The following is a 25467-nucleotide window of genomic DNA, read 5'->3' on the forward strand; positions in this document are numbered from 1 at the left end:
AGTAGGCAGTTTTTCCAAACGTCTCCCTGCGTATTTAGATGGTTTTCCGTTATATCCATAAATTAAAGGTGATGACTGGGATGACGAAGCTGGCTCTCGAATGAGCATGATCGAAACATTTGTCGCCTATCTCGCATAATGAGTACAGGCAGTTTTATTGTACACTGAAAATTCACCTGTTTAAAATTGTTACAAGATGGGAGAAGAGATCAGCGTGATTAAAGGGCACATCTGCTACCCAAACAGTATGTTCAGAACGCCTTATCCAGTGAGCATTTTCAAATGGACTTGAACAATAATCTACTGCAGTTCGTCGTTACTTCCGTACTACCGTGTCCCAGCATCAATATCCCCCTACCCCCCCCCCCCGTGCCAGTTGTTGTGTTATCAGAAAATTGTATCGCCCTCGCTGGCTATGCGAATGACAAACAAACGAAGCGACCGAGAAATGCACAGACTAGAGAGAAGGCGTCTGATTATTTTTGCCTGCAGTAACAGCTGTTAACAATACTTAATCGGGCTGAGCCGTAGATTAGCTCTACGTTTCAATTACGTCTCTGCAAGCAGCAAATAAAAGCTGACAAAGCGTGCACGGCAGGAGCAGACGCCGCCAAGTCGACAGTTATTTACACGCTAGGTTTTTGCTGCGGCAAGGTTGGCGACGCTGAAGAGTCGTGGTGGGGGCAGCTATGGCGTCCGGTAGTGGGGGAGACCGGCGCTTGCCACTGCGCATGCGCAGAGTGCCGCCCTTTCGCAAGCTGTCGTGAGCGAACAGCTGATCGAGTGCTGGACTCTGATTAGTCGCTAGCCGTCCGCTGAGACGACAACACGTGCAGCGTGAGCGCTAGCGTCCGCTACTTCCTTGTTGACAACAGCGACAGCTGTGGAATTACAAAAGTCGTTTTACGAATAACAAAAGGAACGCCATCTGTGCCTCTCAACTACAACGCCGTCTTGGATTACAGTGGTTTTTCGTTCTTTGTTTGCAGATTGTGATTATTAGTGAAGTTTCGTTTCCTTCACCATTTTTGTTTATCGCGCTACGGAACTGCGTATCATTCTGACCTGTGTTTTTTGTGTGCCACTCACAGGACGTAGGAAGTGGTTCTGTGACCTGAAAAGTGATACTTTGCAGTTAAAGAAGGAAGTTTTGGATGTAGTGGATGGGAGTTTATTTCTTTCCTCGTTAAAGGACAAGTGCGGAAACGATTATTGTTTTTTGTGTTCCTAGGATAGTGTTCGCTTGGATATTTTCGCGTCTGTATTGAAACTGTGGTTTCAGCAGTTTTGAAGTTGAGAGATTTGATTTGTTTCGTGCGACTCCGCTGGCGGAAGTTCTTGACCTACATACTGAAGACTGATTCTCAGAGCCGGAGCGATCTGATTTTCTCCACCCGACGAGTGAGACAAAATATTTTCACTAGTTGCGTACTGTTACACAGTCGTTTGTGGAACATTTTTCGTGCTATTGTGGAACGTCCGATGGCAGGCTGTTTGATATTTAGTAGTGTGATTTGATCTTTTTGTGTTTGTACATCAGTGGTCGAGAGGTGCCGAACTGTGACTTGCGAAACTGTGACTTTGTGAAAGAGCTCGGCACTGGACTGTTTGACTTCGTACTGCGGTTCGAACGCTAGTGACTTCTGTGCCAGGACAGTCCGGTAGTCAAGCTGGCCTGCGCCAAAGTACAGAGCTATGCGGGCAGTGCTCCTCGCACACATCGAGTTGACTCGCGATCTTCGCCACTTTGCGTGACCTGTGACGGCCGTCGTATGCCTGTGACGGTTGACACTGCTGCTGCGACGGCGGCGGAGAGTGGCTGTTCGTCCTCTGCCGCCATGGGTGTTCACAAGAACACAGAGCACGAGAGTGGTTACTTTGAGGACGAGGAGATAGACGACGACACGGAGGCCGCGATTCGCGAACGCATAGGCCGCTTCCTGAGTGCGACGAGGGACGAGGACGAAACGCCCCTGCCTGGGTCGCGGGCCGACGCTTCCGCCGCGGGCAACGGCGCCGGCGACACCAGGACCAACGTCTCTAACGGTAAGTTCCCGCACGTGTCCTTGCTTATCTCTCCCTGCTGTTAGGAATGTGTCTGCACGCCTATTGCACAACCGTCGGTATGACACTCGAGCCTGCTCGCTAGACAAGCGACTGAGTAGATAGTGTCCGCGTGGCGCAGTGATTAAAAATACTGAACTTTTTGCGTTCATTGAGTACGGTTCGCAGCTCCGTCCGATGCCCCGGTCTACTGAATGGTACATGGAGTTGCTATAGGTTAATTCTGGGAGTTATGAATGGTGGGCTGCATGTGGTTCCCAAGTTGTGCAGTGACAGTAAACCATAAAATTACCATATAAGCAGCAACCAATCGCAAAATCATGTTCGTTGAAAGCACCGATGATGGATGTTAATCAGTTGAAATCGATTAGCAACAGTGAATAAACAAAACATGATTTTGCGACTGGTTCCTGGCTTATTTGGTAATTTTAATTCTGGGAGTGTTCCTACAAGGAAGCAAGGACAGATTGCTCCATTTCGGCTAGGGTTTGATAGACTGGTTGGGGCGAGAGAAAACTCTAGTCTGTAGTGTAGCCTGAGCTGTAGGTTGAGTTGGTTGGTAATAATTTGGTTGTTAGATGCAATTCACATTCACTGGTTTCGCCAAGTAACTGTTGTGTGGTAACAGTGTGATGTGTATCGTGGCGTAAAGCTAACGTGCATGTCATGTGTGACGCACTTTTCCCGATTAAATCTGCAAAGAAAATTAATAAAACTTCTATATTGGACAACTTTTGGACGAGACTTTTTATGTTCATTATGTACATATTGTATACAAACTACAAAATAATATTTTTTTTAAAGGGGGGGGGGGGGGGGCGGAGGAGTGGAGGTACTTACCTTTCACCGTTTCTTTCCTTCCTTTCCCTTCATATGGTTACCGCAGTCGTGGAAAGTTTGTGAATTGGTGACATTTTTAAGCTTTGTATATATATAGATGAGGCATTTATCGTAACCTTATTTTGTTTGCGAACTGGAAAGAACGTTCCATGGTAATTTTAGTCGACAGTCTTAAATCACCTACTTTATTCCTCACATACATTTCGAATCGCGGTTTCTTTACGGGTTTGGCCTCACACGGCGATGGGAACGTGTACTTGTAAATGTTGAAGTGAGGTAATACGGAACAGCAAAGCATTGGATACACATTGATATCGTAATGGATTTCCCGTGTCGACGTTGCAGATGTAAGTGCTCTTCCAAATGTATCATACCGGAATTTACAGTTTACTTTTCCGTTTTGACTCTCGTGCTTTGTTATAATAATGTTGTATGCGGCCATATTTTGACGAATACCAAAGTGTGGACATTACGTCTATTTGTGTCCGGCACCAAAACGGCTATGACTTTTCGTAGGCGACCGTCAGCAAATGCTTGTGCTTTTAACAAGAAGAAACATTACAAATTAAAGAGCCATTGGCTTTTGGCCTGAGAATGTCACGCGTTACCTTTTGGTAGTGTTTATGTATCGCCTGCGCTGAGATGTGGGTTTCGTTACATAAAATTTCACTCGTAGTAATAGTTTTTTTTGTATCTCGTTGTACTGTATTCGGCACAACGCAATCGTTCTTCCATTCTGACTTTTTGGGGTGGGCCAGTTTTTTTGCCTTGCAGAATGCGTGACTGATAACCAGCAAGTTCTAACGTGTGAAACTGTGTGCAGTGCACAGATTCAGGGGGTGAAGCCTTGACCATACGATAGATCATATCTCATTAAGCTTTGAAGCCGATAGTCTGAGCTATTTAATAAATTTGGATTTGGGACCCGGGTCTTTAAAATAAGCCGCCCAGGGTTTAACTCAAGCGTGAAAGTTCGATGCGTCTCCCAACGTACGTACGTCTGCGTGTGACTGAAAGACCATTGTAAAACCGTGGTATAAATTGTGTACCGTTGTATTTTGAGTGTAGATTTTCCGAATCATACCTTTCACTTGCTGTGAGAGACGATTGGTTTGCCACCCTGCAGTACAGCTGTTCAGGTGTTATGCATTGGTGATCCCTAACCATAACTATAGCAGGCGAGGCGATTAGGCATTTCACTCAAATTCTCTCTGTCAGCTACAACTAATTTGTCCATCCGCTCTGTCCTCTGTTTACAGTTCGGACTCCTCCGCCTTGCATAGTTACAGCGTTCTTCTTATAAACATGAGAGAGAGATGTGAGAGGTTAGTGACATCTACATTCCAGTTAGCGACTAAGTGTTTGGTTCCTTTCTCACTTGCTGCTTGTATTGCCTCCGGTAACCGGTGCGTCTGGAGAATTTTGTGTGTTCTGTGCTATCTAAGAAGTTCGCCACGTTAGGTCAGATTTATGAATCGCTTTCTCTTTTTCAGACCGTAGCTGTGGGATGATTTACCAGTACACGCCTTTTCCTTTCCACTTTTCTTTGTAGGCTCTCCGTTGCACACAAGCGACTAGACGTTAATAGTAGTGGCGAACTTTTCGCTTGTCGCTGAGAATAAGCAAGGAACGAGAAACCGATCGATGTTCTATTGGTCTGTGAGATTTCCCGGCTTTTGTCATTGCCGAAACTTTTTTGAAGCTTCGGTTGACACCTATATCTGGTCATTACATAACATTGTCTCCGTGTTCTATTTTGCGGGCCCATCGTTCTGTGCGTATATCAGTATCAGTGTGACAATTTCGCAACTCAGATATGTCGCTGGATGTTCCAAAGTAAAATGAAGTTCCGACCCTGCATTTAGTTCTGCGAGCATGGAAGTTAAAATCAGAAGGAAAGCTTCGTCTGCGTTGTAATTTGTTCAACCTCTTGTTCTACTTTAATATTTTGGGTTAAGGTCCCATAGTAAAAGTGAGAAAGGGTGCAGCATTCTCCATCGGTCGAGGTGGTTTTTCATTAAAGTAGTATAATTCAAGTCCAAGCTTAAGAAGGTACTGGGACAAACTCGTGCTACTGTCATCCTGCTTCTACGTTCGAGCATTTTTCTTTTTTAACGCAATATTACCTATTTTATCTTGTCGGGGTAGATTGCTTGACAACGACCCGGTAACACCCCCCCCCCCCCCCCCCCCCCCCCGCCACAATTATAGAAATTCGACTGTCGTGCTAAAAAGATGATTTCTGTCGTTGCTCATTTAGCGTGTTGAAGTTAATTTCAATTTCTGTATGTGTAAATGTTGCTAGGAAATACGGAAGCGTCCGATCCCACCCGTCTGCTTTGACCCATGACGTCACAAATATGGCGGAAACAAAAAAACACACACACTTTCCACAAGAAGCCTAATGACACTAACGGGACAAGCGCGGGAAATGGGGTGTTTTGGGTGGGGGGCAAACTAAATATAAACAAATTTAGACGCCTTGCGTAGCTACAACGTGTAAGTGAAGACAGCCATGCATGAATACCCACCCACCTCCCCAGAGGTCGTAACCCCTGCAACCCATAGAAGATAAAGATGCCTCACTAGCTGATTAGTGTTTTTTGTCTTTTTTTAAAAAAAATCTCACGGGATAGAACGAACAGATCAGAAAGATAACTATAATAAACTAAAACAGAAATTCGAGGAAACAGATAATTAAAATAGGTAATAAGGTTTTTAAATTTTAAAAAAATCTCACGAGATAGAACGAACAGATCAGAAAAGTAAATAAAATAAGATAAAACAGAACTGGAGACAGTCACACTCAAACCAAACTCCGCGCCGTCATGACGTCACACACAACACCCTTACGTCACGAGTCAAAGCCGACACGTGGGATCGGACGTTTCTGTTGGCCCTGTTGCGACTTCCAACCAAACAGATGTGAAGCGCACTCACGCTGACGTGTGTAATCTCTGTTGCACTTAACTCGACTATAGTAACAATCATCGTTAGATCTATGATACATAGATTTAAATGGGGGGGGGGGCGGCGTCCACTCGTTAAACCACGCAGCGATGACCTTCCCGAAGTTGTCAAGCACGTCTTTCCTCTGAAACCACGTTCGCCTGTTGCGCGTCGTGCGTCAGCTGCAATACGGCGAGGAGCAAAGCATCAAGACAAAGCGGTCCCGAAATAATAATAAAAAAAAGGGAGGGAGGACGTGGAGAGGCAAGCCATCTACGTTCCGTTTCCTCAGAGTGCGTGAGAAGCCAGCGGCTCGAGTGTCCTCTACAGTATTGTTATCGCGTGGGCGACATGCCCTCGGTTCGTCTGGGCTGCGGCCTTAGGTCAGCGAAACACAGTTGTGCGGGGTAATAGATTAACAGGGCGACAACTGCTCGGAACTAATTTGCTGCATGGGTATTGATTGCACGCTAACCGCCGCGTAGCACGTTTCGCCCTGTGTCAGCAGGCGCTGGCGTAATGACAGGAGTGCCCCTCGCCATGGGAGTCCGATGGCATTATACTTCCCACTTAGTCCTCCCCTCCCACCTCACCCCTCCTCTCTCTCTCTCACTCTCTCACTCTCTCTCACTCTCTCTCTCTCTCTCTCTCTCTCTCTCTCTCTCTCTCTCTCTCTGCTTTACGATGTCAAAACGTGTTTACTATTACGTTAGTCGTATTCCATGCATCCCAGAAGAGTGGTCTGTGAGATGTCTATTAAGTGCAGTACAGTGAAAAAACGTAACACTGCTGTACTACAATTCCAATTCTAATTATTCTTTAACGTAAAACATTAAATTTAATAGTTAGCTTGAAGGTACTCTGAGGAGTTGCCTAATAGAAAGCTCTTTAAATTAAACTGCACTACGTTATCTACGTACCATTTAATGAGCCCTGATAGCTTGTTGAATACCTGTGCACCCATGTCTCTGACTCCATTCTGTACTGATGTTAACACCTTGCGGACTTTCTAGAGGTTGCTTTTGGTACTAGATTTACATTCATGCTTTTCATTATTTTTTCACTGCATTTTGTGAAGAGAGAATTATTGAATACGACAAAGGGCATTAATGGATGTTCTGAAGTTAACGCCAAATATCATTGATGTAAGAATATATTACGTAAATGCTATCCACGTAACATGAATTCTCCCAGAAAACGGTTCTATAACCCATTAGTGAACAGAAATATTAAGGATGAACTAGTTTCTTTATTTTTACTTTTCCAATGGCAATAATCATAATTACTGTAATCATAGCTACATTAAAGTTCTTCATTAATTGTAGACAGTGGGTTTCAGAGTTGAGATGTACCTCTAATTGCAAAGATTTAACACATTCTATTTCCTGTATTTCATTGTTTGAGGAACTTATTTTTGAGCTTTTGAGTTACGTGGGAAGCGCGGAACTGTGTGTACTGAATCTTGCCAAATTCGTTGATGATCCACTTCTTTTGAGATGTCCGCTTTCGAATATTTCATTTGGTGCCTTTTCAGTAAGAGGACTTGTGCTCTTTCCTTCTCCTAATCCGATACTTGTATCATCTGGAAAAAGTACAAAATTTGAGTCTTCTGAAACCGTAAGTGAAAGATAATTTGTGTAATCAGAAGAAAGACGACTCGAAATGGAATCTTGTGGCATGACAATCTGATTGAAACTTCCTGGCCGCAGGGTGAAAATATCACTGTGGCCAAACATTGGTTGCTTCCAGTTTTTAGTGCCAATCGTCATGCATTTGACATGGAACTGATACACATTGCTTTCTGCAATTCACACAAGATAAAACTCATGAACCTTTTTTGCCTACTGTTCCTTAACGCTTTAACTTTTGCAGTGGGATACCCTGAGTCATACATTCAAAAGTCTTGGGCAAGTGGAAGCAATCAGCATATCAAAGGGTGCCAACGAGACGTCTGTAAAATGAATAAAAGGCATAAAATACGTCGGACGTGGTTCCTCAACAGTCAGCAACTGGAACCACCAAAAAAGGGGTACAGGACAAGATCAAGGGTCATGTCGTTACTTCCGATTAGTCCGTTTACTGTCCTACAGAGCAGTGTGCCCTAATTACGCTGTGATGGGAAAGCATGTTTAAAATGCAGCTTCTCGGTGTAGATGATTGGGAAAACTATGGGTATAAGGAATAGGCCTTAATGCATCATTTCCTTAGTAGTATGGTGCTGAAATCTCAAAGTAGATAACTTTATCATAAAACACATTTTGTTTCATAAAACACATTTTGTTTCTGAGCAGTGTGATGGGATCCTGGCGCAGTTAAGCCTTAGAGGTTATCTTGTTCGTAAGCACAATATAACTACGTAATTTCTCGCGTTTGTGTACAGAAACAGGTCGTGTAAGCACTTTCACTTCTGTTAACAGTACGACCACCTTGTAGGTTGAGTCGAAGTATCACAGTTCGAAATGGAAAATTACCAAGATCTCTTATTTCATATATTATATTTGTATGTATGTAAACATTGGTTGCCGATTTTCCTCACGTAATTGTTGTCGACGCCGGCACATTTCCACAAATTGATTGGATCGAGTCCTCAGTCTTCGCTTATGCGGTTTGTTGTACTGTGGCAACACTGCCTCAAACTGGACAGCATATTTTTGGAAGTGTAGCGGAACTGAACATCGCATGTCTGAACTTACTGAACGAACGTTGCTACGAACGACCTGCATCTCAATAGACGTACCTCGCCGACAATAGCATCGACGTCAACGAACAGCGGACACAGATTTGACTGGTACGCCGGCAAATACCTGTGTGAATTTGTCATATGCTGTGTTTTCCTCGATGTATTTACTTCGTTTCTTCGTCGAGCACTCTGACAAAGTGCATTAGTAGTATTTAACAGGAGTTTCTGTGACATTTTCCTCCGTCGGTTAGTTTTAACGATTTTATTCTCTTTGCGGTGATTTTAAAATGGTACTTTCCGCTGAATCAAACGCTTCGCCAACCTCAGTGTGTCGGCGATATTGTCTAATTACTGGTTCCATAGCCAATCACTGGCCCATTGATTAGTTTACTCTTCGTGCTGCGAACAGTAATTAGGTGATTGTCAGCGTCCATTATCATGAACCCCTATATAGTTAGCGGCCCAATACATGTAACCAGCGAGTTGCGGTGCAAAATCACCCGACTGATTTCAGAAGTATTTGATCGCGTATTTACATCTCTCAACGTTGGACCTGTTCGTCCACTCAGTTTCTTGAGGCAGACGACACATTTTACATACTAAAGTTTTGGCTTCAGAGACTTCAAAGAAATTGTTAGGGCTAGATTTCAGGTACCATAGAACCAAATCACTAACCTGACGTTTAATGAAACAAGATTAACAAGAGTGGCCCTTTGACAGTAATCTGCTAGGGCCAGCTTGTCTCTTACTCGATACACAATTAATACCTCCCTTGATAGTGTGAGGTTATTATAAGCGTTTTGCGACGACTTTTTCCACGATCGTACTATACCTCAATGATCTGGGCTGGTTTATTGTGTCTTTGTGACACTGATTGGACGCAGCTCTATGACAGCAACCTTGGCCTCCGTTAGTGGAACTTCTCCCTGCAAGCTCTGCCTGGCCTTGTCTTCGTAAATTATTTTCAAGAGCTCTCAATTTTAAATATCTCTCTCTCTCTCTCTCTCTCTCTCTCTCTCTCTCTCTCTCTCTCTCTCTCTCTGTGTGTGTGTGTGTGTGTGTGTGTGTGTGTGTGTGTGTGTGTGTGTGTGTGTGTGTATTAACCTCACAGCAAAACACATACTTAAGGCAGTGGAAGAGACTAGCGGATGTACTCCGGAGGAAGTCAACAGTATAATGAAAGTGGTTTGGAATTCATATGGGAATTTAAATTGTAAACTGAAAAGTAAACAAGCATAGAATTGTCTTGTACTGCCAGTCCTGGTCTGTAATAGTGAGTAGCTGTCTTTACACGGTCAATGTTCCTATAGTTTTAGTTATATGTTCACCTGAACATACGGCTTTTAGTGCCACGAAACCGGTAGTGATCTAAAAAGCACAGGACTAAATAAAGCTAGAGCGGTTTAGTTGTGCCCAAGATGTTAACTCAGAGCTGTTGTTGCCCTACTTAAAAAGTTAGTCTTTTAGCGAGGCACTATAGCGGAAATTTAGAAAACCGACATTTGAGACTGACTGCAGATCTATTCTACTGCCGCCAACGTTTATTTCGCGCGAACACGAACATAAGGTGAAGGAAATAAGGGCCAGTACAGAGGCTTGTAGGCGGACAGTCGTTTTTTCCTCGCTGTGTTTGTCAATGGAACAGGAAAGGAAATGACTAGTAGTGGTAAGTGATACACTCCATCATTAACCATACGGTGGTTTGCAGAGTACATATGTAGATGAACACGGAATCTCCAAAGAAACTGGTATAGGCATGCGTATTCAAATAGTTATGCGTGAACAGGCAGGATACGGCGCTGCGCTAGGCAATGCCTATATAGGAAAACAAGTGTCTGGCGCAGTTGTTAGATAGGTTACTGCTGCTACAATGCCAAGTTATCAAGATTTGAGTGAGTTTGAACGTGGTGGTGTAGTTGGCGCGCGAGCGATGGGACACAGCATCTCCGAGGCAGCAATGGAGTAGGGATTTTCACGAGTGTACCTTGATGTCGGGAATCCGGTAAAACATCAAATCTCCGACATCGCTGCGGCCGGAAAAAGAACCCGCAAGAACGGGACCAACGACTCTTGAAGAGAATCGTTGAACGTGACACAAATGCATCCCTTCCTCAAATTGCCGCAGATTCCGATCCTGGGCCATCAATATGTGAGAGTGCGAACCATTCAACTAAACATCATCGATATGGCCGTCCGAAGTGGCCGTGCGGTTAAAGGCGCTGCAATCTGGAACCGCAAGACTGCTAAAGTCGCAGGTTCGAATCCTGCCTCGGGCATGGATGTTTGTGATGTCCTTAGGTTAGTTAGGTTTAACTAGTTCTAAGTTCTAGGGGACTAATGACCTCAGCAGTTGAGTCCCATAGTGCTCAGAGCCATTTGAGCCAGCCATCATCGATATGCGCTTTCGGAGCTGAAGGCCCAGTCGTGTACATTTCTGTACACAAAGCTTTACGCCTCGCCTTGGTACGTAAACACCGACACTGGACTCATGACGTCTGGAAACATATTGACTGGTCGGACGCATCTCGTTTCAAATTGTATTGAGCGGGTGGACGTATAGGGGTATGGAGACAACCTCATGAATCCCATGTACCCTGCATTTCAGCAGGAGACTGTTAAAGCTGGTGGAGGCTCTGTAATGGTGTGGGGCATGTGCAGTTGGAGTGGTACGGGACCCCTGATATGTCTGGATATGTCTCTGCACAGGTGACAGGTACGTGTCTGATCACCTGCATCCATTCGTGTCCACTGTGCATTCCGAACGACTTGGGCAATTCCAGCTGGACAATGCGACGTACCACACGTCCAGAATTTCTACAGAATGGCTCCAGGAACACCATTCTGAGTTTAAAAACTTCCGCTGACCACCAGACTCCGTGGACATGAACTTTATCATTATATCTGGGATGCAAAAAATGGTTCAAACGGCTCTGAGCACGATGGGACTTAACTGCTGAGGTCATCAGTCCCCTAGAACTTAGAACTACTTAAACCCAACTAGCCTAAGGACATCACACACATCCATGCCCGACGCAGGATTCGAGCCTGCGACCGTAGCGGTCGCGCGGCTCCAGACTGAAGCGCATAGAACCGCTCGGATACAACGGCATGCACTGGAATGCATTGCAACGTGCTGTTCAGAAGAGATATCCACCCCGTCGTACTCTTACGGATTTATGGACAGCCCTGCAGGATTCATGGTGTCAGTTCCCTCCAGCACTACTTCAGACGTTAGTCGAGTCCATGCCACGTCGTGTTGCGGCACTTAGGCGTGCCTGCGGGGACGCGACACGATATTAGGCAAGTGTACCACTATGTTTGGCTCTTCAGTGTAGATCTCTCAAATGGCTCTTTTGCGGAACCGTGTTTACTGGAAACGTTTTTGCTTCTCCTATATTGTACATTCACTTTCGTCAGTGTCCGCTGTTGGCATACACTCTGTACAACAGCATAGGGAAGGTACCGGACGACTTTAATGACGCGCTCGAGACTACGCTTCACCTTTTCCCCCGTAACGACGCGCGGATGAAGCAAAAGTGTGTTCCGAAAACACTGCGCTGTGGAACAAGCGGCAGCCGGCCGCCAGCTGGCGGCTTGTCAGTGTCGGGCGCGTCTCCCAGGAATAGCAGGATAGCATTGGCGTCCGCTGCGGCCAGTCTCGAGACCGCCGCCGCCCCGCCCGTATCTCGCGTCGCCGCCTCCGCCCCCGACCGGCCGCGTATCAATGGGGGGCGTGACCCCGCCCCACCTGCAGCACCCGGCACCCGCCGCCGCTGTGCGTACACGGCGCTTCAACCCCGCTATGGCTAGAAGCCGGATGATCCACGCAATGTGCCGCTTTAGTTTGCTGCCGCTCTGCTGACTGCTGCATGACACTTCAGACGCACTGCAGTGAAGGTATCTGCCTGCTGCTAGTTTGTTACTGCGTGTTACGTCGTCTAGAATTAGTCCGCCTCCACCTTGTTGTTGTTGTTGTTGTTGTTGTTGTTGTTGTGGTCTTCAGTTCCGAGACTTGTTTGATCCAGCTCTCCATGCTACTCTATCCTGAACAAGCTGCTTTCTCTCCCAGTAACTACTGCAACCTACATCCTTCTGAATCTGCTTAATGTATTCATCTCTTGGTCTCCCTATACGATTTTTACCCTCCACGCTGCCCTCCAATGCTAAATTTGTGATCCCTTGATGCCTCAGAACATTCCCTACCAACCGGTCCCTTCTTGTCAAGTTGTGCCACAAACTCCTCCCCAGTTGTATTCAATACCTCCTCATTAGTTAAGTGATCTACCCATCTAATCTTCAGCATTCTTCTATAGCACCACATTTCGAAAGCTTCTATTCTCTTCCTGTCCAAACTATTTATCGTCCATGTTTCACTGCCATACATGGCTACTCTCCATACAAATACTTTCAGAAACGACTTCCTGACACTTAAATCTATACTCGATGTTAGCAAATTTCTCTTCTTCAGAAACGCTTTCCATTGCCAGTCTACATTTTATATCCTCTCTACTTTGACAATCATCAGTTATTTTGCTCCCCAAATAGCAAAACTCATTTACTACTTTAAGTGTCTCATTTCCTAATCTAGTTCCCTCAGCATCACCCGACTTAATTCGACTACATTCCATTATCCTCGTTTTGCTTTTGTTGATGTCCATCTTATATCCTCCTTTCAAGATACTGTCCATTCCGTTCAACTGCTCTTCCGAGTCATTTGCTGTCTCTGATAGGATTACAATGTCATCGGCGAACCTCAAAATTTTTATTTCTTCTCCATGGATTTTAATACCTACTCCGAACTTTTCTTTTGTTTCCTTTACTGCTTGGTCAATATAGAGATTGAATAACATCGGGGATAGGCTACAGCCCTGTCTCACTCCCTTCCCAACCGCTCCTTCCCTTTCGTGCCCCTCGACTCTTATAACTGCCATCTGGTTTCTGTACAAACTGTAAATAGCCTTTCGCTCCCTGTATTTTACCCCTGCCACCTTTAGAATGTGAAAGAGAGTATTCCAGTCAACATTGTCAAAAGCTTTCTCTAAGTCTACAAATGCTAGAAACGTAGGTTTGCCTTTCCTTAATTTTTCTTCTAAGATAAGGCGTAAGGTCAGTATTACCTCACGTGTTCCAACATTTCTACGGAATTCAAACTGATCTTCCCTGAGGTTGACTTCTACCAGTTTTTCCATTCGTCTATAAAGAATTCGCGTTAGTATTTTGAAGCTGTGACTTATTAAACTGCTAGTTCGGTAATTTTCACATCTGACACACCTGCTTTCTTTGGGATTGGAATTATTATATTCTTCTTGAAGTCTGAGGGTATTTCGCCTGTCTCATACATCTTGCTCACCAGATGGCAGAGTTTTGTCATGACTGTCTCTCCCAAGGCCGTCATACATTTTTAAAACACGCTATGTTTTCGAACGGCTGTTCTTAGCGTCCTACAGGACCGCCAGGTGTACGTTATATCTGACTGGGATTGGGTGGCGCTCCCTTTTGTGTCTGTGGCCTCCCCATTCACTAACGGTAGGCATTTGGGAGAGAGGGCGAATTCTTTTTGTCCTGCCCTTTCAGTGCCACCACGTTGAATGGCCCTCTATTCAGTCCGACCTTGAAAGCCACTACTGGGCGACGTGACCTAGTAGCTGTTTGCTGTGCTCGGGTAAGAGGAAAGACGTATCACCACTTGTTATTTGAAGGCCTAGTCCGTGCACTGTGGTGCATTCAGTGTTCTTGCATTGATCCTGCGTAACGTAAGTAAATCACAGTTTCCAGAGGATATCTTACAGTCAGCCTCCGTAGCCGAATGGTAAAAAAAAAGTAGTTAGCGTCGCTGCCTTCGGTGTGGAAGGACTCCGGTTCTATTCCGATACACTCTGATTTTTTTCAGAGCTATGCAGGTCTCGAACGGGTCCAGTCAGCCTCGTAATGCCGAATACGGAAGTGTTTGAATAAGGAAGCAGCAGCATCATTGGATTTTCCTACTGGTAATTAACGTTGTAGGGATTGGTGACATGCTCATCACATACCACATGTATCTCCTTGTAGCAGCAATCGGAACAGGCGTAAGTGGTGTTGAAGGTTAGGTTTCTTCTTCCCACAGTACACGCCGTTTCACTAAAAATGGTTCAAATGGCTCTGAGCACTATGGGACTTAACATGTGAGGTCATCAGTCCCCTAGACTTAGAAACTACTTAAACCTAACAAACCTAAGGACATCACACACATCCATGCACGAGGCAGGACTCGAACGTGCGACCGTAGCAGTCGCGCGGTTCCGGACTGAAACGCCTAGAACCGCTCAGCCACACTGGCCGGCGCCATTTCACTACATTGTGGTAGTTTAATCCTTGTGTATTGCCAGTACTCGTTACTGGACGTTTGACTTCCGCAAGCAGTCCTTTTGACAAGTGGCACATCCGAAATGCCACATGGACCAAATACATCCTTCGGTTTACCTTTTGCTTTCCAAACTGTATACGAGCTGACTACTGAATGATGAATAGGAAACGGTTGATCGCAACAAGTGTGCTCCTTCCAAGCGACGCGTTGCAGTAAATATATTCAGCTAAACCACAAAAACGAATAACTGCGAAAGAGCAATGGTTGACATTTGGTGTCCACCAACTTCTGTGTTGAAGACCTTTATAAAGTGACTTACGATGTAAACTTTGGCTACTGCTAGTATAAGCTCATTCCCAGCTGCTTGCTGCTTACTGATACGGGAGGCACTTGCTTTTTGTCTGGTCTCCCTGTACATGTTTGGCTATATTTGGGGCAGACAACGAATTCTTGCCTAGATCTGCTGACCTTTATGGAGAAAGGAAAGGCAGTTTGGGTTGTTAGGATGCGTTACCTGATGCTCTGAAGTATTCTCTCGACAGGCAGGATGGAGAGGTATTGAGCGAACTCTTTCTGTGTTTATTCTTTCCTAATCCTTAAACTTGTTCCCTCTGTTGACACATATGCAGAACAGTGTCTTTATAAAGTTGTATCACACATCTACACATGCATACATACTCCGAAAGCCACCGTATGGTGCGTGGGGCAGGGTATTCTGTACCGCTATTAGCCATTTCTTTCCCTGTTCCACTCGATAACAGAGCGAGGGAAGAACGACTGTCTATATACCTCCGTACGAGCCCCAGTCTGTCTAACCTTATCTTCGTGGCCCTTATGCGAAATGTACGTTAGCGGCGGTATAACCTTTCCGCAATCAGCGTCGAAATTTTCCCAGTAGCACTCCTCGAAAAAAAGTCTCCTTCTCTCCAGGGATTCCCGGAGCTTCTCCGCAATACTCGCATGTTATTCTAACCAACCGGTAACAAACCTAGCAGCCCTCCTCTGATTTGCTTCGATGTCTTGATTTAATCCGATCTGGTACAGATCCTAAATACTCGGAGCAGTACTCTAGAGTGGGCAGTACTAGGGTCCTATATGCTGTTTCCTCTACAGATGAAGCAGACTTCGCTACAATTCTCCCAATGAGTCGAAGTCGATCATTCGCCTTGCCTACTCCAATCCTTACACGCTCATCCTATTGCACGTCACTTTGCAGCGTAACGCCTAGATATACAGTCGGCGTGACTGTCAAGCAGAACACCACTGATGCTGTACTCGAACATACGCTCCACGCTGCCCTCCAATACTAAATTGGTAATCCCTTGATGCCCCAGAATATGCGCTAACAACCGATCCCTTCTTCTAGTCAAGTTGTGCCACAAATTTCTCTTCTCTCCAATTCTATTCAATACCTCGTCATTAGTTATGTGATCTACCCATCTAATCTTCAGCATTCTTCTATAGCACCACATTTCGAAAGCTTCTATTCTCTTCTTGTCATAACTATTTATCGTCCATGTTTCACTTCCATACATGGCTACACTCCATACAAATACTTTCAGAAAAGACTTCCTGACACTTAAATCTATACTCGATGTTAACAAATTTCTCTTCTCAGAAACTCTTTCCTTGCCATTGCCAGACTACATTTTAATATCCTCTCTACTTCGACCATCTTCAGTTATTTTGCTCCCCAAATAGCAAAACTCATTTACTACTTTAAGTGTCTCACTTCCTAATCTAACTCCCCTCAGCATCACCCAACTTAATTCGACTACATTCCATTATCCTCGTTTTGCTTTTGTTGGTGTTCATGCATGTACATGTGCCGTGGGGCACTCCTGACAGTAGTTTTGTCTCTGAACACTTGCCGCTAGGAGGGCGCGAACAAAGTGGCTCATTTCATTTGCATATCAACAGTGGGCTGAATCATTCTGTTTAGATTCCTGCAATTGTTTCTGCGGAAAGAGCTTCTTCAGAACTAATACTCATTTAATCTGTTGGCGCAACTGCCTCGTAATTTCCAACGTCCCGTCGTTCGCAAAACCAGAGGCGAACTTTGTCTCGTGTGGCGAGCAGTGTCCCAGCAGTGTTAGGAGCAACTGCCGTTTCCTTCTAGGGCTAGTAGACTTGTTCGCGCTTTGCCGGTCGGAGACGCGAGCTTCACGGTCTGTGGAAGGCCCCGAGAAGAGGCGAGAGTTCGCACACTGTAGGACACTTCCTCGTCCTCCGGAATGCGCTGGATACGCTACGCTCGCCCTACGCAACGCCGTGGCTGCGGTGTCGTCAGGGCTGCCGGCTGCCGGCTGCCAACCCACTTTCTATTTCCGCCAGCCACGCGGGCGGCGGCCTGGCGAAATTTCTGCTCGTCCTCACGCTTGTTTTGTTTTCCGCGTTCTGCCTTTGGGTAATCGTGTGTTGCCATTTCATCTCCGCGGAACTTAGGTTACTGAGCTTCAAGGCAATAAATTAGCTCTCTAATTCCCTTTGGTCTATCATTCACTGAGGTGATCAAAAGTCAAGCGACGACGATACGCACTATACAGATGGCGGTAGTATCGCGTAAACTTGGTATGAAAGGGCAGTTTATTAGCAGAGTTACTTGTACTCATCCTATTCACGTGAAAAGGTTTCCGAGTTGTAACCTCCCCCTCACTTATCGACCGTAATGACAGTGAAAAATGAAACCGCGTGTACCTAATGGGAATTTTGGAAAAGCAATCGTCACCGAAGTTAACCTGTCGGTAAAGAGGGAGGAAAGGGTTACATCTAAATGAAAGGAAAAATGCAAGTGAAACTGGTGGAAATTAATTTTGAAATAGGGATAAAGTTAATAAAGAAAGTAAATGTGCGGCCGTTACGTTAACAATCAACTAGCGGTAATTAGATATTTGAGATTTGGGGGAAATTACGGTCGCCAGTCCTATGGACAGTTACTATAATAACTGAAAAAGAAAGGTTATTACACATATAATTAGCACTAGAAGCGTGGCAAATGAAGGTTGACACGTGTAGTGTGAAAAGTGAAAGTTTGTCAGAAGTAATAAATTTCGCTACACTTAATTTAGCAAAAGAATTAATGAAACCGGAAAATCGAAAGTTAATTTAGTGACTGAAGTTAATAGTGAGCTTTCTTTCTGAAGCACATCGAAATAGTTAGTCTTGGACTACCTCAACAATCATTTCTAAAGCTACTTGAATCTACGCAATTTAGAAAGAAGAGATTTAACTTTGAACTTGAATTAAACGATTCTGAACAATTAACAATAGTAAAATTTAGTACGTACCAAGCTGAGCTGCAGTCACAGGTAAGCTAAAATACGGTAACAAAACTCGCACTCTTAATTTGTGCTTGTGTAATCTAACTATTGTAGCCAGCTATGAATACTTAAATTGAACTTTGAAATTAAAGCAGTGAAGTGGAATTATGCTGGCGTTTGAATTTCAACGACACTCGGGTTCATTTCGGAAAAGGAAGGGACCCTGCTTGGCAATGCAATTGGGACAATGAGCAACAATGGTTCATGCTAAGTTGCTGTAATTTTGCGAGGCAAATGGAACAATTTGTAAAGCTGAGGTCTGCCATACAGTTCTGAAACTTTACGTGCTTTTAGTCTTCCTTGTTGGTTGATTGAAGGTTTGAAGCCGTCGATCGAGGAGGTGGCGACAGTCACTCATTGTCGGCCGTTGCTGTTGCAGAAGCTGGATGTTGGCGCGCCTTCTTCTCGACACGGTCACCAGGCGAAACGGGCTCTTGATGTGCGCCAGCTAATGCTTCCCGTCCGCGACACCATGTCAGAAACTATCATCGCGAGTCGAGCGCAATTACATGCTGCCAAACCCCGAAAGCGCGGCAACTCGCGGGAGCGTCACACAACACACCTGCTCCACTCGCTACTCCAGCCAGACTCTCACAGCTCTGCCCGCGCTCCACGCGGCAGAGTTAACACTACCAAAGATCCTACACACTTTGAGTCTTCACACGACCTATCGATGTAATCGTTCGATAGCAGTTTTCCCTAGGCAAGACCCAGCGTAAAAATACAAATAATATTTACGAAACAAACCAATTATACATCGACATAAATGCATAAATATATATATATATATATATATATATATATATATACTAATAGTAAAACAATTACAATATGTAAAGACACAGAAATGTCATATTCAGGTAACAAAAATAAGGAAAACAAATTATAGTACAATAGATGGAAATAGGAGGATATGCATTTCCGGCGTTACAGAGTGATTATGGCCGCACGACAGGAATTAAGACTTTGAACGCGGAATGGTACTTGGCGCTAGACGCATGGGTCATTCCATGTCGGAAATCGTTTGGGAATTCAGTATTTCGAGGTCCACAGTGTCAAGAGCGTGCCTAGAACACCAAATTGCAGACAGTACCCTGACTACGGAAAACAGTGTGGTCAACGGCCTTGACTTAATGACAGACAGCAGCGTTTGCTTAGCTGTCAGTGCTAACACACAAGCAACACTGCATGAAATAACAGCAGCCATCACTCTGAGGCGTACAACTATGTTAATGGGCTATGGCAGCAGACGACCGACGCGAGTGCCTTTGCTGACAGCACGACATCGCCTGCAGCGCCTCTCTTGGGCTCGTGACCATATCGGTTGGGCGCTAGGCGACTGGAAAACAGTGGCCTGGTCAGATGAATCCTGATTTCATATGGTAAGAGGTGATTGTAGGATTCTAGTGGTGGGGGAGCGGGGAAGAATGGACTCAGGCTGTCTGCAAGGCGCTGTGCAAGCTTGTGGTGGCTCCTTAATAGTATGGGCTGCGTTAACATGGAATGGGCTGGGTCCGCTGGTCCAACAGAATGGATCACCGACTGGAGATGGTTAAGTTTAGCTACTTGGAGAGCATTTGCTGCCATGCACCGGGCCACAATTGCTCGCGATTGATTTGAACGAAATACTGTACAATTCGAGCGAAAGATACAGCCACCCAGTTGGCCCGGCATAAACCTCATCGAGGATTTATGGGACATAAGCGAGAGGTCAGTTCCTCCACAGTGTCTTGCTACAGCAACACTTTCGCAATTATGGTCGGCTATAGGTGCAGCATGGCTCAATATTTTTGCAGCTGACTTCCAGCGACCTGCTGAAACCATGCCACGTCGAAATGCTGCACAATGCTGTGCAAAATGAGCTCCAATACAATATGAGGAAATATTCCGTAACTTTTGTCACCTCGGTATATGGTGGTACAGCTACAAACATATGAATCAGTGGCACTCCATAATAGATGTTCTGCATACACCATTAATCCGCATGAAAGCGAGTCTTAATTTTACACGAAACACAAGCTTTAGATACAAATCACGTCGGTAATCCTATGTGCTGCCATTGTTACAAAGTTGTTTTCCAGAGTATCTAGTATTATTTCAGTTGTGAATAGAAGTAGGCTTCTATTAAAGCATCCCAAGATCTGTTATGAAAACAACATTAGCTTCACAAAAATGGTTCAAGTAGCTCTGAGCACTATGGGACTTAACTGCTGAGGTCATCAGTCCCCTAGAACTTAGAACTACTTAAACCTGACTAACCTAAGGACATCACACACAGCCATGCCCGAGGCAGCATTCGAACCTGCGACCGTAGCGGCAGCGTGGTTCCGGACTGTAGCGCCTAGAACCGCTCGCCCACTCTGGCCGGCCTAGCTTCACAGATAGCCGCGTCCGACAGCATAATTTTGTGCGGCTCAAGGGCCACGTGCTGCAAATCCTTTCACTGGACACCACTTCAGCATCTTGTGTGTCCCTAAACAACAGGGAAAAGGGGACCTAGAGTTTAACGTGGAATCCAAAAATATATGCCGTTTCTGTCAAGTCTTCGCATGTTTGAGAAGGGAAGACTAGATGTAAAACAGAATGAAAATGTTCCGTGGTCCAAACGAGATGCAGTCTTGCGGCATCTCTGTTTACTTGAACACACTTCTTTTTTCTTTCGATCTGGTTCTTCTTCGTTTTTCATAAGTGGCTCTCTGCGGATGTCGCATGACATCTTTGAGATTCCTTTGATGAGAAGTCGACTCATGCTTTTTTAGTACAGTGTGTGGCCAGTCCCCAGAACGAACACACTGAGCTACCGTGCCGACAAAGGAATAAGTGAAATCGAACTCGCTACTCTGCGTTTACCACTAGCCCATGAGCATACACAGCGCTATACCAACGGGTTCAGTGCCGTATCCGCTAATGACAGGCCTTACTTCTGCCTGTAGAAGATCCAGTTTACTTAAGTGATAATAGGCTATGTATAGAAATCTGTGGAAATCAATTTTATCTTGTTACCTGTATTCGGAGTACTCTCCCTCCCTCCCTCTCTCCCGCTATGTGCCGATCTCATACTTTCCGTGTTTGTGCTATTTGCTATTCCTCCATCGTGACTTGCTGCAAAGTGCACACGGGCAAGATGTGTGTGGGCGGGGGCTGTGGTGAAGCGAGAGAACTTACTTATCACTCGGTGTCGCTCTAGGCAAGGCTGTTACTGTGGTCCTAATCTTCTTTGCAGGAAGACTTAATTCATTGCCAAGCACTGGAGAAGATTAACATATTGGTGTGAGATATCAGTGCTAATATTCGGCATTTACACTTTGCACTTCATTCACGAGGTTGCTGTGGGTGAGGAGGGGGGACTGGAATAGCTTTACGTAATAAACTGCATCACACTAACCTTCGCAGTGCTGCACGTTACTTGATTTGATAACTCGGGTTTTTGGCAACGCCATGTATTTTCTCCTCGTACGCGGTTGGGAATCGAACGTGAGTTCAGGCAGTCGTATTTTGAGAGACCTGATCGGATGTCTTCCCTTCTTAATGCTTAATTTACTTCGTTTTTCATTGGGACCTGCTTGTTAAAAGCTTATGCCGTGCAGTTGTTAGCTATCACAATCATGGCTTCTTAAGAGAAACTGGTCACGCCTTTGACTTCATACAACCGATATTTTACATTCAGTCATCTAAGGAAGTTGATTTAGAACGAAGCTGGTTGTGGCGCAACAAACGGACATATAATACCAGCTGTGCTTTTTTTTTATTAACATTCACAGTATTCAGCTGTCGAAACACACAATGGCAAAGATAATTGATAGGACGTTGCTACGGGTGATCTACATCTCACTGAATGTGTTTCTCCTGCAGTAATCTCGAAGCGTACGAATAGCAGGAAGAGCTATGTTCGGTATGATGACAAATGTCAATCTGAATTTAAAGTAGATAATGTACATTCCTTCGAAGTATTTACTTCGTTTCCTCATTCAGTACTCTCACAGAGGGTACTGACATAATTTAACAGGGATTTCTATGACATTACTCAGTGACGATTTTAACTTAATATTTCCGCATGATTTAAACACTTCGCTAACCTCAATGTGTTGGCGACTATTGTAGGCCTTTCGTTGGACACATGGTGCGCAGCGCTACCTTATTTCACAGTGGGTAGATGGGCGCAACAATGTTCAACTATAATGTTGACAATGTGCTCGGTACAGGGCGATTGGTTTATGACGCAGAGAACTAGATGCATTTTGACGCATTCCGAAATGAGAATGCACTTGGCGTCTCGTGTTGGCAACGGTCCCAGAGGCCGAAGCAGTGAAATTGACGAATGGCGCTTCGCCAGTGGCCAAGTGTGATGTGTTTTATCTGTGTCCTCGCAAGTGTTTGTAACTTCGCGTTCACATGGCCTCCTCATACCGCGCTGATCTTTATTAATGAGGCTGGCCGGGGTGGCCGAGTGGTTCTAGACGCTACAGTCTGGAACCGCGCGACCGCCACGGTCGCAGGTTCGAATCCTGCCTCGGGCATGGATGTGTGTGATGCCCTTAGGTTAGTTAGGTTTAACTAGTTCTAAGTTCTAGGGGACCGATGACCTCAGATGTTGAGTCCCATAGTGCTCAGAGCCATTTGAACCATTTTTTATTAATGAGGCGGCAAAAGTGCTGACCTACGAAATGAGCAGTAACTGCCGCATATTTAGTTCGCATGTATACAGTCCGTCTTTGGAAATTTCCGCGATCAACTCATTAACTTGGTGGCACTCCAGTGCGTGTGTTAACGACAGTGCTAGTTTGTCCTTTTGTAGTACGTAAATATATGAATACGTCCTGCCAGAAAGGTGTTGGTGACAGTTTAGTCGAACGCGTTCAACATGCCGTATGTCAAGGAATAATAATCAGAAATAAGTCATAACTTTTTTTTGTCGTGTAAATTCCTAGCGATTAGCATATTGTCGCATAGAGAACGTGTCAATCTAAGTAACTTATTGTTTCCGATGCCAGCTGTTAGTAAAATTTTCTTGAACGTGAAGAGAGATCGGAGTACCTTAATTTTTTTCGCTTATGTACCAGAAACTAACCACTGTATTATAACCCTCAGCCCCTTCTGTATGTAATAAAATCGAAAAGCATTTCAGGTCAAAACATTGCCGTGCAGTCCTTGACGTTGCTGTTCCGTTGGGTGGAAATGACAAATCATTCGCTCTGTATTATGGATAAATTTGTATTCGTTCCTCCGGAGGCACAACAGAAAAGTAACTTTTTCTCCGAAAGCACGTTTGTTTTATTCAGGATTCCAATACTCCGTATTAGTCCGCACTTTTTTGGCTACAAAACCCTATTTCCCAAGATGAAGTTCAAAGTTAATCGTTGCACCATGAGGCACGACATCAAACAGAATAATCCATTCAGAGTCCCAGAATACTGTCGCAATGAGTTCACCGGCTGAGGGTACGGCTTTGAACTTCGGTGCTACTCATTGTTTTCTTTCCGGTTCGAAGTGATGATACGTGTTTCATCGCCTGTGACGATGTTCAACAAAAATTTGCACGACAAGCTTTGTAACGCACAAGCAACCCCGCACAGATTGTCTGTAAGTACCCATAAATGGTGGACGAGTGTGTCAGCACTACCAACGGAAGTGTCCAGTTGAGCAGCGAGGAGCTTTATTGTGAACCGTCTATTACCTCGAATGAGAGTGTCCGCACGTTCCGACACTGCAGGAGACAGAGATGCGTGCGGTCGTCCGGTACGCGGGAGACCGGACAAATTTTGCGCAACCTTGTTGCGACTATGATAGGCGCTTCGCCCAACGACTCACCGTGCTTTCGTTCACCGATTGGTCTCTGTAGACATTCTCAAAGAGCCTATGAGTATCTGCGATGCTCTGGTTTTCCGCCAAAAGAAACTCTCTGCTTGGAACACACCTCCGTTACAGACGCCCTTTTGAAGGCTCTCTACAGCGACGCCACCATCGAAACTTCACGAAACTATAAAGGCTGAAGCGGGTATATTCCACCATGTCCCACAACAAAGTAAGCACTTTGTCAATCGAAACTGACCTTGAAAAAACTTAAATTGCTTAGTGAATGTCTCCCCCCTCCCGTAAAATAGTGTTCCATGAGATAAACATTACTAGAGGTCTTGAAACGAGTGCGGAATTAAGACATGTTAATAGTTCTTTCTTTCTGTGTCTCTTTTTCCTAGGAGGGCAGAAAAAGCGTAGTCGAAGTAAACTGGCAAAATTCAGCAAACGAGTAGGCCAAATAGACGCTAAATCTGCGTAATGCCAACGTGCTAGTAAATTTAGTGTCGCATCAGATACTCAAACATACTGAGAAGTTTACGAATGGCAATAGGTGGAATAATGTAATAAAATCTTCCCTGCGCTAAATTACCCAACTCACTTCCTAAGCCGGCTGCCTATCCTGCTCCGAGTGTCTGCCTGAAACACGGCGCTGACCGGCCTATCATTACCGTTGGCGTGCCACTTTGGACTAAGCAGGCCATTAGGGCGACTTGTTTTTCAGGTATATTTGCCCGCGGCGCTGTGTTACACACACAGGCTGTATGCTAAACAATAGTGTAGTAGGAATGACCGACCTTGGGTTTAAGAATATTGAAAGGCGGCTCTGGGCAGCTGTGGGGAAGCCTTGGGGCTGCTATGTGGGCAGCAGAGAAGGCCGGCCTAGTGGCGGGAGGGGGTGGGGGAGGGGGAGGGGAAGTGGCAGATGGCGTGCAGGTAGCGAGCGGCCATTGTCTGCCGGCGCGTGTTCAGCTGACTGAGGACTCGGTCAGCTGAGAGCCAGACAACACCTGGCCGCCTCCGCGTGCCTCCCCCCACCCCACCGCTACCACCAGCCAAGCTGCGGCGCTCTGCCTCAGACGCTCAACTCACATACCGCTTTATCTCGGACTGAGCCAATGTCCTTGTCCCTCACCGGAAACAAGAAACGAAGTAACTGTTGTTGCAGTCTTCCGTCTAGAGATTGCTTCAATGCAGCGCTCCAAACTAGGATATCCTGTGCAGTTCTGTGTATCTCCAAATAACTACGGCCACCGCCATCCATGTCAACCAGCCTTGTTCTCCCCGTACAATTACTCACAACATTTCCCTCTGTTATTGTTTTACAGTGGCTTCATTGACTTGAAGTAGTTCTGATAATTAGTTGTATGGCTACCGACACGTAGTTCACTGGCGTATTATTCTTTTCAGGTCGTAACTCGCTGAAGTTCGTTAAACGCTGCCTAAGGTTATTAACTAGAAGTTCATTAAAGTCTGTT

General features: G+C 45.2%; 1 protein-coding gene across 2 annotated transcripts in view; it reads left to right on the forward strand.

Annotated features, from left to right (window-relative positions):
• Positions 1 to 819: 819 nt before the first annotated feature.
• Positions 820 to 25467, forward strand: part of LOC126458031 (ribosomal protein S6 kinase alpha-5-like) — a 411119-nt gene continuing 386471 nt past the window's right edge. Inside the window, exon 1 of one of the 2 annotated variants that reach the window (XM_050094819.1) lies at positions 820 to 2046. In XM_050094819.1, the coding sequence (XP_049950776.1) occupies positions 1773 to 2046 (274 nt within the window). In that variant the 5' untranslated portion in view covers positions 820 to 1772. Of the gene's footprint in view, positions 2047 to 12151; positions 12431 to 25467 lie in introns of those variants that run through there. The other variant, XM_050094820.1, reaches the window with a different exon arrangement.

The sequence above is a fragment of the Schistocerca serialis genome, chromosome 2 (assembly GCF_023864345.2).
Source record: "Schistocerca serialis cubense isolate TAMUIC-IGC-003099 chromosome 2, iqSchSeri2.2, whole genome shotgun sequence".
In the NCBI taxonomy this organism is placed as follows: domain Eukaryota; kingdom Metazoa; phylum Arthropoda; class Insecta; order Orthoptera; family Acrididae; genus Schistocerca; species Schistocerca serialis.